The 13518-nt window shown below is 32.1% G+C and overlaps 1 protein-coding gene across 1 annotated transcript; it reads left to right on the plus strand.

Moving 5' to 3' along the window:
• The first annotated feature begins 3979 nt into the window (after positions 1–3979).
• Positions 3980–4546, plus strand: LOC120090811 (NDR1/HIN1-like protein 10). The gene has a single exon (XM_039048518.1). It carries the CDS (start codon positions 3980–3982, stop codon positions 4544–4546), a length of 567 nt encoding a protein of 188 aa, XP_038904446.1.
• Positions 4547–13518: the final 8972 nt, after the last annotated feature.

Consider the following 13518-nt stretch of genomic DNA (forward strand, 5'->3'; position numbering starts at 1 on the left):
TGGGATCCAGCGAGTGACTAATTTGGAGAGGAAAAAGCTAAGCTTTTTAGAGAAAACATTTAATAGATTATTACATAATTCTCATAAAAATCCACTATGGCCAAAAAGTCTAAAAGAACAAGAAACTCTTCCTTTTATAGGTCATTACATGCAAAACATACAACTTTGAGTTTGATGAAAATTTAACACTAAAAAATCTACTAACTCAAAGTGGAATTTAGTGGGACAAGTGTCTTCAAATGAAGACAACACTTAGCCACGTAAAAGTTGGCATTTTCCACTCACAAATGTTGGATCTTTCTACTAACTTGGTCAAAGTTTGACTCTCATAGTTCAAAGTCAACAAATTTGACTTTTTGACTTTTAAAATCAAAAGTCAACAATTTGACTTTCATTGCATTTTTCACCTAGTCAATAATTTGACTTTTAATGCAATTTTGACCAATTCCATTTAATTTCAAAATTAATTCTAATAATAAATTTTAAAATAATTTAATATTAAATAATTAATTAAATAATTTGATTAATTTAATTTAATATTAAATCCAACACTAATCCCAATTTATATGAGTCCCTATTCATAATCTTGATATTTAAATCTTATTTAAATATCTCTTACTTTCTCTCTCTTTATATTTAATTCACAATTAAATATTAGGTTAAATATATCATATATATTTAATGCTTTGCTCCAAAAATTGAATTTAATCACTTCAAATTCGTTCGTCACAATGTTTTAAGGTTTAGTCTAATACGAGCTAGTAGGGGAACATTATGGACCTATAGATCATGGGTTGCAACGATCCGCGATTAATCAGCTGAACTCTTTAACCTAATTAACTACCATTCGTTAACTACCAGGTCACTTACTAAAGCCCGGTAGTTGCACTCCCTCACTATAGATATATTATATCTACTCGATATAACCATGATTAATAAGTTAACCCTTTACATGTTGTTCATAATAACGGTTGGGTCAAAAGGTTGTTTTACCCTCGAGATTACCTCTTGTTCCTTAAGTCTCACTGATTCTCTAATGAACAATTGATTTGTGATCCGATCATCAAACCGAGTCCTTCTCGGGCCAATGAGAGGGTGGGGCCTCTTGTTTAAGACTCAGAGTCAGAACTTAAGGGAACAACCTCTCTACAATCCCTAAAAGTGGGTAGGAGTGAATTCCGTCTTGTACCCTATGTTTCCAGCTATCTACTCGGTCTTACCTCTGAAATGGGGGCTTATTGAGCCGACACTGTTGAGTCAACCCTCACCCATACAAATCTAAGGATAATCTCAAATAAACGGAGTTCATAGTTACCTCAAGATTAAGGTCAAGTTACTTATGTCATCGTTTTGAAATAGTCAGTCTTAAACAGTAAACAACATTATAAAGTAAGAGTGACTTATTTCTTGGTCTGATATTATGCAAACTCATTGCATAGGACACCATCACTCCTCATGTCACCACGTGAATGAATCAGGATCACTTCATTTGTAGCACTTTACAACTCGTTGTCACAACTACAGAGTGGGCCGCATCTGATATTGTTACCAGAATAAGGCACCCAACCTTATTCATATACTATAGATCATTTTGACTATTTACTCGAATTTGATCCACTCTTATGTCTCCACATAAAGTTCAAATACTCATGTAATAGTCATGGATCTTTTTAGTTTATCGGATTTATTTCTAAAATGAAATAAAAAATTCATATATTCAGTAACAACTTTATCGATTTAATAGAATGAGTTTATTGTTTATCAAACCATGAGTTTTAGGACATAAAACCCAATAATATAACAACTTATATAAAAAAACATGGAATCCTACACATGCATACTATACATTATAACACTTATAATATACTTACAATGCATGCTAGATGCTTATCCTATGGTGAGATTTTAAATCTACATGACATATAATATGCATATAATAGATAAATTACTTAATTCATACGTTCACAATGCATAATTAAATAAACACACTAAAATGGACCGTTTTGTTATCCTAAGCTAGTTAAAAGCTAAACTTGTTACAATCATAATCAAAAACTAGCCTTGAATCGCCTCCGAACACTTCAAACTAGTCTGAACCACTTGAAAAGTGCTTGAACCGGCCTTCAAGACTGCAAAACCGCCCAAAACCGATCAAAACTGGTCAAACCAGTCGAATCGAACCGGTCTAGACCATTTGGACCGGCTGAGCCTCCAAATCGAGCTCAGGTCGACGGGTGCTGATGCGGGTCGTTGAGAGGCATGGGCTGGGCTGGCTCGCACTGGGATGAAAACGCGGACGGTTGACAAACCTGAACATGGACGCGGGCCGGACGGACTGGGCTGGAGCCTTGGGCTGTCAACGTGGAGCTGGGCCTAGAGCGTCGAACGGGTCAGGTTTCGGATTGGTATGGGCTACTACATGCATCAGACACTTCTTCGCGGGTTGGATCAGCACTCCGGGTCGGGTCAACGGCGAGAACCGGGTCTGGGAGGCCATTTCGGGTCTGTGAGTAAATTTCACCAAACTTGGAGTTGTCCTCCTCGCCGGAATCGAGCAATTACAGCTTAAAAATGACTTTAATGACTCTAGAAAATTTACAAACCTTTCATGACACGTTAAATCCCATAGAACACTAGACAATTATAATAGTTATTACAACCCAAGAGGAAAGACGGATGCCAAAATTGAAATTATCCATTTTAGCACACCAACATTCATCACATAAATCAATACCCACTATATGCAAAAATTAACTAAAAATTGAGTACTTTAAGCATGCTCTAAAATTGATGGAAGGAACACATACACAGTGAAAGAAAAACGGATCTAAACTACTCTAATTAGGTTAATAACAAAGGATAAGCATGCAATTAAATAAAGTAAAAGGGGAAAAAGAATACAATCTTTGTAGACTTTGAATCTTCTCCAAATTAGCTCCAATCTCGTAGACAACCTTTGTAGACTTTGAATCTTCTCTAAATTAGCTCCAATCTCCTCACGACTATTCTTCAACCTTAGAACCGGATGGTGGGATCCGGTGAGTGATTAATTTGGAGAGGAAAAAAACTAAGTTTTTAGAGAAAGCATTTATGAGATTATCACATAATTCTCATAAAAATCCACTATGACCAAGAAGTCTAAAAGAACAAGAAACTCTTCCTTTTAAAGGCCATTACATGCAAACATGCAATTTTGACCAATTCCAGTTAAGTGGGATTTAGTGGGACAAATGTCTTCAAATGAAGACAACACTTAGCCATGCAAAAGTTGGCATTTTTCACTCACAAATGTTGGATCTTTCCACTAACTTGATCAAAGTTTAACTCTCAAAGTTCACATATTCATATAATAGTCATGGATCTTTAGTTTATTGAATTTAGACTTTACAAGTGCAATTCACATATTCAATAACAGTTTTATTGAATAAACGTCAATAACATCTTTATTGATAATAGAATACGTTTAACATTACAAACTGCGAGTTTTAGGACATACAACCCAACAGTATCAGATGTACCAGGTGTATCTGTACATTTTTTTCATTTCTTGTCTTAAATCGTAGGTTAAACTTGTTTTTTTTTTTTTTACTATTTTTGCAAAACTAAAAGATTTGTGCTATGGGCTTAATATTAATAACTTGTTTTGTCTATTTTGCAACTAGCCGAAAAAAAATATAACAATGCCAAGTATCATAACCCTAGAAATTTCATTGCAAAAGAGAGTATAATTTTAAAAATTGACACATTGACTTACCCGTTATTTTAATTCACCACACCACTTGATTCACCTAATAATACAAAAGTCCCATATATGAAAATAAATTTATTAAATCAACTACCAATACTCAATGATTTGGGTCAACAAAAAAAAGATCTTTATATACAAAACTCTCCAAATACAATACAAAAACAAAATATATTAATACCCCCAAGCAAATGGCCATGAATTCCAACAATAGACATTAACCTCTCAACAACCATGTCAAGAACTAAGAAGTTCATCATATTCACCATTATCATTATAGTTTTAGTTCTCATTTCTTTGTTCATCTTATGGCTAATCACCAAGACCCACAAACTCAAGTTCCAAGTGACCAACGCCAACCTAACCCAATTCAACTTCACCGATGACAGCCAACTCCTTTTCCAACTCAGCCTTAACATGACGGTCAAAAACCCAAATCGTGGCTTCGGAGTTTTCTTTGACAGCATCGAAGTGGTTGTGTTGTATCAAGACATTAAGTTTAGCAACGTGTCGTTGTCGCCATTTTACCAAGGCCAAGAAGGAAAGAGCTTGCTGAATTTAAGCTTTGATGGTCAGCAATTGATGAATCTTGACGCCCAGCAGCTGGCTGTGTTCACTCTTGAGAAACTACTAGATATTTTCTCCATTAAACTTGAGCTTCGTCTTCGTATGAGGGTTAAGATTGGTTTCATTAGGATCAAACTCAATCCCAAGGTTCGTTGTGGACTTAATCTTCCCTTGATTTCTCATGGAAGATCATTTATTCGGTTTCGGATTATCGACTGTTATGTCGCTTATTAATTCCTTTTATCTTACATTTTGAGTATGAAGTGACAGTTATAATGTGGCTGACAGTTTTGGGTTGTTAATAATTTTTTAATATTAATACTCTTTATAAATTACAATTAAGAGGTAAAGTTAGAATTATTTCGACAAAGAAAAGGTATTTGGATCATATCGTAATTATTGTTGAAGTATGCTCGAATTAACTTGTGTTTTAGAAATTTGATACACTTCGATTAATATTGTAAAGTTCTTATTTAAATAACTGAAATAATGGACTTTTTTAAGGCTTGTTGCTTGAATGGCTTTTCCAACATAGACAAATTTTTATTTACTTCTCAAACATTTTTATCAATCACATTGAAATATTAGTAGCTGATATTTCAAAGTCATTTTCTATATTTTCACCAAGTGAAACTTGAGATTCAAAGTATTAATATTTTGGTTGAGAGTATATGTATTTGTAGTCGGCTAAATATTTAAATTACTTTTTTTTTTTTATGTATTATTTTACCTACTGGTCTTATATTTTATGGCTTTTAATGGACGTAATTAAATAATTCATTGAAATAATAAGATACGTTCCAAATTGACAACTTTGTATGTTTATTATATGTGTGTGGGTCTTGAAATGAACCTCTCAATCTTTTCATAAAATTTTAGAATAATATCAACATCAAATATTAAAATTAAATACTTAGATTAATCGTGTTTCACATAGTTGGTTTTTTAGGGTTTAAAATTATGCTAGTGAAATTAAGGAAAACATGTGTGAGAAGTAGTAATGTTTTTAACAGAATTTCTTTTGATTATGTAAAAGGTTTTTAAAATAAAATTTTCATTATTAAATATATTTTCTGGGTTAAAATAGAAAATATAATTAGGTAACTTGTCCATAATACTTGAGTTCATTTTGGATTGCACCTATCATTTTGTAGTCTATATAACTCCAAACACACAACAGAGAAAATTGTAAAAAAGAATTTCACGTGATAAACTTGAATTGAACAATTGGAGCTACAAACATATGAATGTTGCCTATGATACACTCAATGAAGATGACCTTAGATACATGATAAAGTTAGATTTATTTATTTATTTATCAAGTTACATTTAAACATAGTGTAGTTTGTATCACTTTGATAAAATTCTTATTACAGTTTGAGTAATCGATGGTTAATTCCCGTGTCTACAATATTGAACTAAGAAATTAATTAAGAACTGTGGAGGATGAAATTAAACCTAGTTAAATTAATTAAATCTAAGGTTTGGGCGAAGGTAGTTGAACTGAGAAAATGTTTCAATTAGCCTGACCCATTTAAGCTAAGAATGTAAGGTCAGGCTAAGAAAGTGAATCGAGATGGAATATTGAGCTAAGGAAAGCAAGTCGAGCTCAACAGGTGGCTCGAGTTAGGAGGTCAAACTAATAGGCTTTTAAATGCCTTTTAGCTAGAAGCAATATTGTGAAACATGCATCTTAGTCATGCAACGTAGTATACATGTAAAGAAATATAAAAGTAAAAAAATAGATAAAGGGGGAGAGAGGTCGACAAACTGTCGACTACCCCTCCAATTAGGAGAAGCTAGCCCATGAAGGGTTGGTGGCAGAGCTGTGAAGCCCGACTGAAGTGAGAGAAAGAGGGGGTCGGCAGCAACCAACCCGTGAGGGTTGGCAGCTGGACTGTAAAGCCTGGATGACCTCAAAATGAGGTCAACCTCTTTTAAAAATATATACATAAAAAAAATATAAAGGAGGGGTCGGTAATATGCCGACCCCACAACCCATATCCACCCTCAATTGGGCTGACCCAATTGAGGCAGGGAGTTTTGCATGGCCTCTTGACCATGCATGAGAGTTTGAAGGTAAAATTTTCTCTATGCATATGTCGTGAAGGGAAAACCATGTTATTTATGAGGGAATTTTAAGTATGACTTAGGTATATTTGATCCATGCATGAGCCATGAGTTTGCATTGAAAAGCTTTTTTAAGATAATTAATCTAGAGGCTAGTAAAATACCTATCTATGTTTTATGTGACTCAATTATTGCTATATTAAAGAGATATAATCACATTACGAGTAATAATTGGTGAATATAATAATAGATAAAAAAAAAAAAGGCAAAACAAAATAAAGATTGTCATAATTCCACCCAAGAGTCGAGCACATTAAGATTGAAATGTCTAACGCCTCAGATAGTGATGATTCAGATGGAAAACGGACAAGTTAATGATCTATAATAGCTTGGAAGCCGAAGAGGCAAGCTAGTTTTAGTTATCACATAGACGACCTATATAATTCTAGAGGCACGATAAAAAAAGGGTATGTTCTTCAACTCGTACTAGTTTTTACTGAAGGAGTATATTAGCATGTAACGAAAGAACAAGGATCAATAAACATTCTAATTCATTAATTTTGGTTATTAATAAAGTATGCTCATACAATAATAAGAGAGTTTCAAGTCATACCTTTGTAGAACCTCTTGAATCTCAAATTTAGCTACAAATCTTCTCCAATTCTTCTTATGAACCACCTTAAGGTTTTCCTTACCATTCTCTTGGAGCTTTAGATTGAGTTATGGGACTCAAAATAATTTTGAATAAAGGGAATTTAGAGAAGAACATCACTGATGCAACTTGAAGAATCCTTCTTCAACCTTACAAGTTTTCAACAAAACTTCAGCCAGTTCTAATAGTTTGCATCTCCGATTTCCACATCCATATTCTTTATTTATTGCAGGACATTCATACAAAGAAGAATGTTGCATGAGATGCAACTCATGCTTGGTGATTTGAAGCTAGTTGGTTAGGTGTGAACACCTCTCTGGCCAAGAGAATGTGTGTGGAGCAACTCATGAGATGCAACTGATTCCTCTAATGAATAATACAATATAGTCCAACTATGTGTGAACACCTCCCTCAATGGCAGAAGTTCCCAACTCACTCAGGATTGAGGCCATGTTACCTATGGTCATCCTAGTGAAGTGAAGTCTCTATCATGAACAGTGGTATATAACGAGACGTTAACACTGCGTGGTCAGGTCTTATACAAACTCTTTGTATAGGACGTCCCTGCTCGCATGTCCCCTACACAAATGATTAGGATCAGATCATTTATGATAAGTCACAACACTTGTGACCATTCCACAAAGNCAATCTATCTACTTACCCCTACTTTGGGGAAAGAGTGAACTCCATCTTCTAAAGATGAGTTCTCAGCTCCCAAATCAGACGAACCCCAAAATGGTAGGTTTGAATCGGCGACCTGGCCACTCGCATCCATACAAATCAAAGGACCGCCCTCAATGGCAGAAGTTCCCAACTCACTCAGGATTGAGGCCATGTTACCTATGGTCATCCTAGTGAAGTGAAGTCTCTATCATGAACAGTGGTATATAACGAGACGTTAACACTGCGTGGTCAGGTCTTATACAAACTCTTTGTATAGGACGTCCCTGCTCGCATGTCCCCTACACAAATGATTAGGATCAGATCATTTATGATAAGTCACAACACTTGTGACCATTCCACAAAGCGGGCCGCATCCGTAGCATTACCAGGATAAGGTTTCCCTCCTATATCCATATACTACAGACCATTTTGGTTATCACTCAAGACATGATCCACTTGTATGTCACCACATACATGCTTAAGTTACATACAGATAACCAGGGATTTTATGTTTATTGGTTTGTGGTAAAACAAATAAAACATACAATTGAGCAAAAAACAAGATGTGAAGTAAATATCATATATTATACAACACAAACGTTCGTACAAACTATTTACAAACGACAGGACACGAGAAATTTGGGCATCAACCCCAACAATAATCACATTACGAGTAATAATTGATGAATCAAGCGTCATAATTCCACCCAAGAGTTGAGCACATTAATGTTTGAAATGTGTAACAGCTCGGATAGTGATGATTCATATAGAAAATGGACAAGTTAATGATTGATAATAGCTTGAAAGTCGAAGAGGCAAGCTAGTTTCAGTTATTACATGGAAAAGCTATATAATTCTGGAGGCACGGTCAAAGAGGTATATGTTCTTCAACTCATACTAGTTTTTACCAATTGAATTAAATTCATACCCGATTCTAACTTGAGTGTCGGAATGAATTTGGTTCAACACCACACCGGTGTTAGCTTTACTCATACTTTTGTAGGATATCAAGTTATTCTCCTTGAAAGTAAATATAAATTTTCCGTTGGTACGATTTTTACTATCAACAAGAAAAATATGTCACGGCCACCAGCCACCAGGCTTCTACATTTGGGTTATGGAATAAATAAATAGTCATAATCTGGTGGTTGCTTTTGAGATGATATCGATTAAAAATTAATGACTAATTAAACAGTTGGGATGTACCCTGAGCTATAAATTTTTTTTTTTTAATAATCAATTATTTAATACCTTTTATAACGCATATTACATTTCAAAAACAAAAACATATATTACAAATAAAAAAGTTGCTCGTACGTGGATGAATAATAATAAAAGACTTGAAAAATGAAACTTTTTAGTATACCTTATAAAACATAGATTACAAACAAAAACTTGGTCGTACATGGGAGAATAGAAAAAGACATCAAAAATTAAATTTTGTAAGAACTTGACTGATATATTTATTAAAACTAGTTTGAGTATACGTGGGACCTGATTAAAAATCTTTAAAAGACAAATTTTTAAATGGATATACTTTTAATGAAATTTAAAAAATAAATTTTTGCCACGAAGTTCAAAAGTATTAAAAGAGACAATAAATAAGCCTACATGTATATTTTTTATTTGGTTAATTTACCATGAATATGAAATGTGCTTAAGGTAATTGAAAATTTTTTAAACATAATTTTTCAGAGTAAATATAAATAGTTGAACAAATATAATTTTTGTTGATCTTAAATTATAGATATTGGATTTAAAGCTTTAAAGTAATAAAAGAGATAAAATGAATTTTGTCGCTTATAATTCTAAATGTTTTCAAGTAAAATGAAATCAGACATTAAACATATTTTTTAAAAGATAAAATAGAAAGAAAGCAAGAAAAAAAAAGAGTAAGAGGTGTAGTTATTCTATGAAGGAATTTATGTATTTGTCAAAGAATGTGTCCGATTTTAAATCTCACTTTACTAACCATTTACTAATTGAAAAAAAAAAAAAGTACAATAAACTAAGAATAAGGAAAAAAAAAAAGTAAAAGAGCGGATAAATGATAAAAAAATAATTTTAATTATTTTATAATCACTCTGAAACATATTCTAGAACAATTCCAAGAAATCTCTTCCAAAAAAATCTCCAATAAAATGAATCTTCAACTCTTAAATACTAATATGTTGAGAAGATTATATGCAACCAGTGAGAAAGGGAAACCATAGGTAAAATTATTTTTTCCTTTTTATTTTTGTGTTGACTCATTAGATATTATCAGTTTTATAAGTGATATAAACCCATTACAAAATATATCTTTTATATATTTAATTTTATTAGTATACTTCATATTAGGCATGAAATTCCATTCTATGAATTTCTCATATTTGCAAAACCAAAAATCTTGCTATATTTAGAAATATGGATAATGCTTTTACTTTCCATCTCAAAATTACGTAGTTATTAGTTAACTACTCTATTTTTATCATTATCCTAAATTTTGCAATCCCAAATCATTAGATGTGTATAATCTATACCATATCTAAATAGTGTTTCATGAGGGTTTTCTCTTCCCATTTTATCCTTTAATTTTTTTTTTTTTGGGTAAATACACATTATATCCTTCTCTCTATTTATTTTTGTCCAATTTTTTTTTTAGATTTTTTTCAACAAATTATCTCTGGGAAGGGACATGACATGATTGGAGAGAGAGGATAGAAGCAAAAAGCAAGTCCAAAAATTATATTCACACTCGTTTATAATAAAAAACCGCATCTCCAAGTATCTATCTTTGTGCATTTGATTAAATTATCCTATCATAATTTGACGTGTCATATTACTCTTATTTATTTTTTAAAATATTTTTAATTATTTTTTAGGTAAGCGATGAAAGAGGGAAGTAGGTGCATCTTTATTACCCTTAAAAACAATTTTATTTGTACCATTTGGTTTTTTTTCCTTTTGTTATCAACTTTTCTTTTCCAATTTTTGACTTATTTTCATCGTTAAAAAGGGAAGCATTGCACTTTAATTTTATTCATCTGTATATATTTTTTTAATATTGTAAATTTGAAGAGCACAACGGAATACGGGTATAGAGAAAATATAATATAATAATATATTTATATAATAATATTAAAGATATAATATAATATAAAATAAAATAACTAAAATTATAAAATTGGATAATGAAAATTAGTGGAATTTTGAAGTGGAATTCTCACCAATGTATGTGTAATTTTAAGATCCACCAAATGCCACTATTTATAGGTAAAATGGCAAGTAGGATGTGAACCTACATGGAAAGCAAGCATTAGTAATTACAAGGCACACGGACAACATGAAGGGCCTTATAATTATTCATGCTTAGTGTCTATATAAGTCATTGAAGGGTGACACATGACTTTGGGACATTAAGCAATGAGCATCTATTTATTATTATAATATTCATAATATTCCCCTTTAAATGCCCATATATATGAAATATGCCTCGTTAAAACCTTACTAGGAAAAACCTAATGAAAAAAACCCTAGTGAAGGAAAAATAGTACATATTTCATATAATACATACTCCCAAAAAAATACAATATATTTGGTCCCCCTCACGAAAACATCACTTAAGATCTCTGAGTTGCCGTATTTCAATGTTGTGCACCAATTTTTCAAAAGCTGCGATTGATACTTGTAACGAACCGACTCCCTAGGACTCAAGCTAGGCTATTACTAAACACATGCATGCATAGAACTTAAAACGACACCCTTTTATAGTGAAATAAATACTAAATAAATTAGGTAAATTTAAAAGACATCCATTAAATTCAAATATTAAAAATCAAATGATAGGATACCCATAAATCATAAATGAAAATAAATAGGTCTGAAAACAAGCCTTAACAGTAAGTTTCTAAATAACAAGACTGAAAGTTAAAGACATAAAAGAATTCTTAAAACTTGACTATCTACTGAATGCATCTATTAATACCATAAAATATCTTAATGGTCCAATTGGTGGGTTAATGGGTCTACATATATCACCATAAATTCGTTCTAAAAATGCAGGTGATTCAGTCCACACTTTAGCTGGTGATGGTCTAATTATCAATTTTCCTTGAGAGCAAGCATCACATGATAATTCTTTAGATTGAAGAATCTTTTGGTTTTTCAATGGGTGTCCATTTGAATTCTCAATAATTCTCCTCATCATTATAGATCTTGGATGACCCAATTGGTCATGTCAAACTGTAAATATGTCTGGATTCATAAACTTCAGGTTCATTGTTGCATATGTTTCAATTACTCGTATATGAGTATAATACAATCTAGAAGATAAAGCAGGTAACTCTTCCAATATATATTTTTCATTTGAGACAGTGGATATGATATATAGATATTTCACATTATTCTTACTGTCAGTCTCAATATGATAACCATTGCAACGTATATCTTTAAAACTTAGAAGATTTCTCTTTGATTAACTAGAGAACAATGTATTATCAATTGTAAATTTTGTTCCTCTAAGAAAAATAATATTTTCTTTTCCAATCTTCGATCAAGTTTATAGAATCTGATATTGTATTTACTTTTATTTTTAGAATTGTCAATTTGGAAAAGTATTTTATATTTGCAAGTATTGTATGTGTAGTTGCACTATTTGCCAGACATACATCTTCTTTGCTTGTTTTTTAAACACCCAACATATGAAAATGATCCATGCTTCTTCATTAAAAAAAAATAATTACAATAAGAAAAACAACAATTAAAATATGCAAAAGTTACTAAAAAAAATGAAGATAGATAAAACAAAACAATAACATTAAATCAAGATATTCTCGAAATCAAAAGAAATACTTAATGTTCCATCAACTACGCCAATCTTCTCTTTAGAAGATCCAAAGAAGTCCACCACATCCAAATTTGTCATATGAGATGGGTCAAATATGTCATTATCCTAGTATGCAAAATTTGCTTCCACATTTTCTCTTTTTCCTTCAAGGAGGCTTGATAGAGATCAATTAAGTGTTTTGATGTATGTCAGGTACGTGACCAATGGCCAGACATTCTGCATTGGAAGCATTTATTTTCAACAATTTTTGAACTCTTATCATGTGGAGCTTTTCCTTTATGATATCATTTTGTGTGGTTTTTTAGAAATTTGAATGATTAAAACGATCACCATGAAAATAATAATTCTTTCTTCCTCTGCCACTATTATTACCTCAATCACGACCATTACCTCGACCACGATTATTATTAAAATTCACAACATTCACTTCAGGGAATGGTGTCATTTCGATTGGTCGAGATCCATCATTTTCATCAATAACTCGTTATTTTGTTCGGCCACGAGAAGACATGAAATTAATTCAGAATATTGTTTAAAACTTTTCTCTAAATATTGCTACTAGAAGAGCATATTCGAGATATGACATGTAGAAAATGTCTTCTCTAATTGGCATCAGTAGTTTTCTCTCCGCGTAATAACAATTTTGAACTGATTTTAAATAATGTAGTGTTGTAATCACTTACTGATTTGAAATCTTGTAGCCTTAAGTGCATCCGCTCATAATGAGTTTTAGGAAGAATAACTGTTTTTTTTATGATCATAATCTCTTTTAAATTTTTCCACAAGATATGGGGATCTTTTATTGTAAAATACTCTATTTTCAATCACTCGTGAAGATGATTACGAAGGAAAATCATAGTTTTTTCTTTGTCCTAACTAGATGTCACATTTCCTTCTTTAATAGTCTCCCTAAGATTCATAACATCCAGGTGGATTTCGGCATCAAGTACCCATGAAAAATAATTATTACCGTCAATATCAAGGGCGACAAAT

This window comes from Benincasa hispida, chromosome 11 (genome assembly GCF_009727055.1).
Source record: "Benincasa hispida cultivar B227 chromosome 11, ASM972705v1, whole genome shotgun sequence".
In the NCBI taxonomy this organism is placed as follows: Eukaryota; Viridiplantae; Streptophyta; class Magnoliopsida; order Cucurbitales; family Cucurbitaceae; genus Benincasa; species Benincasa hispida.

Coding starts and splice junctions, on each gene's coding strand:
- LOC120090811 (XM_039048518.1), top strand. CDS start 3,980: ATGTCAAGAACTAAGAAGTTCATCATATTCACCATTATCATTATAGTT.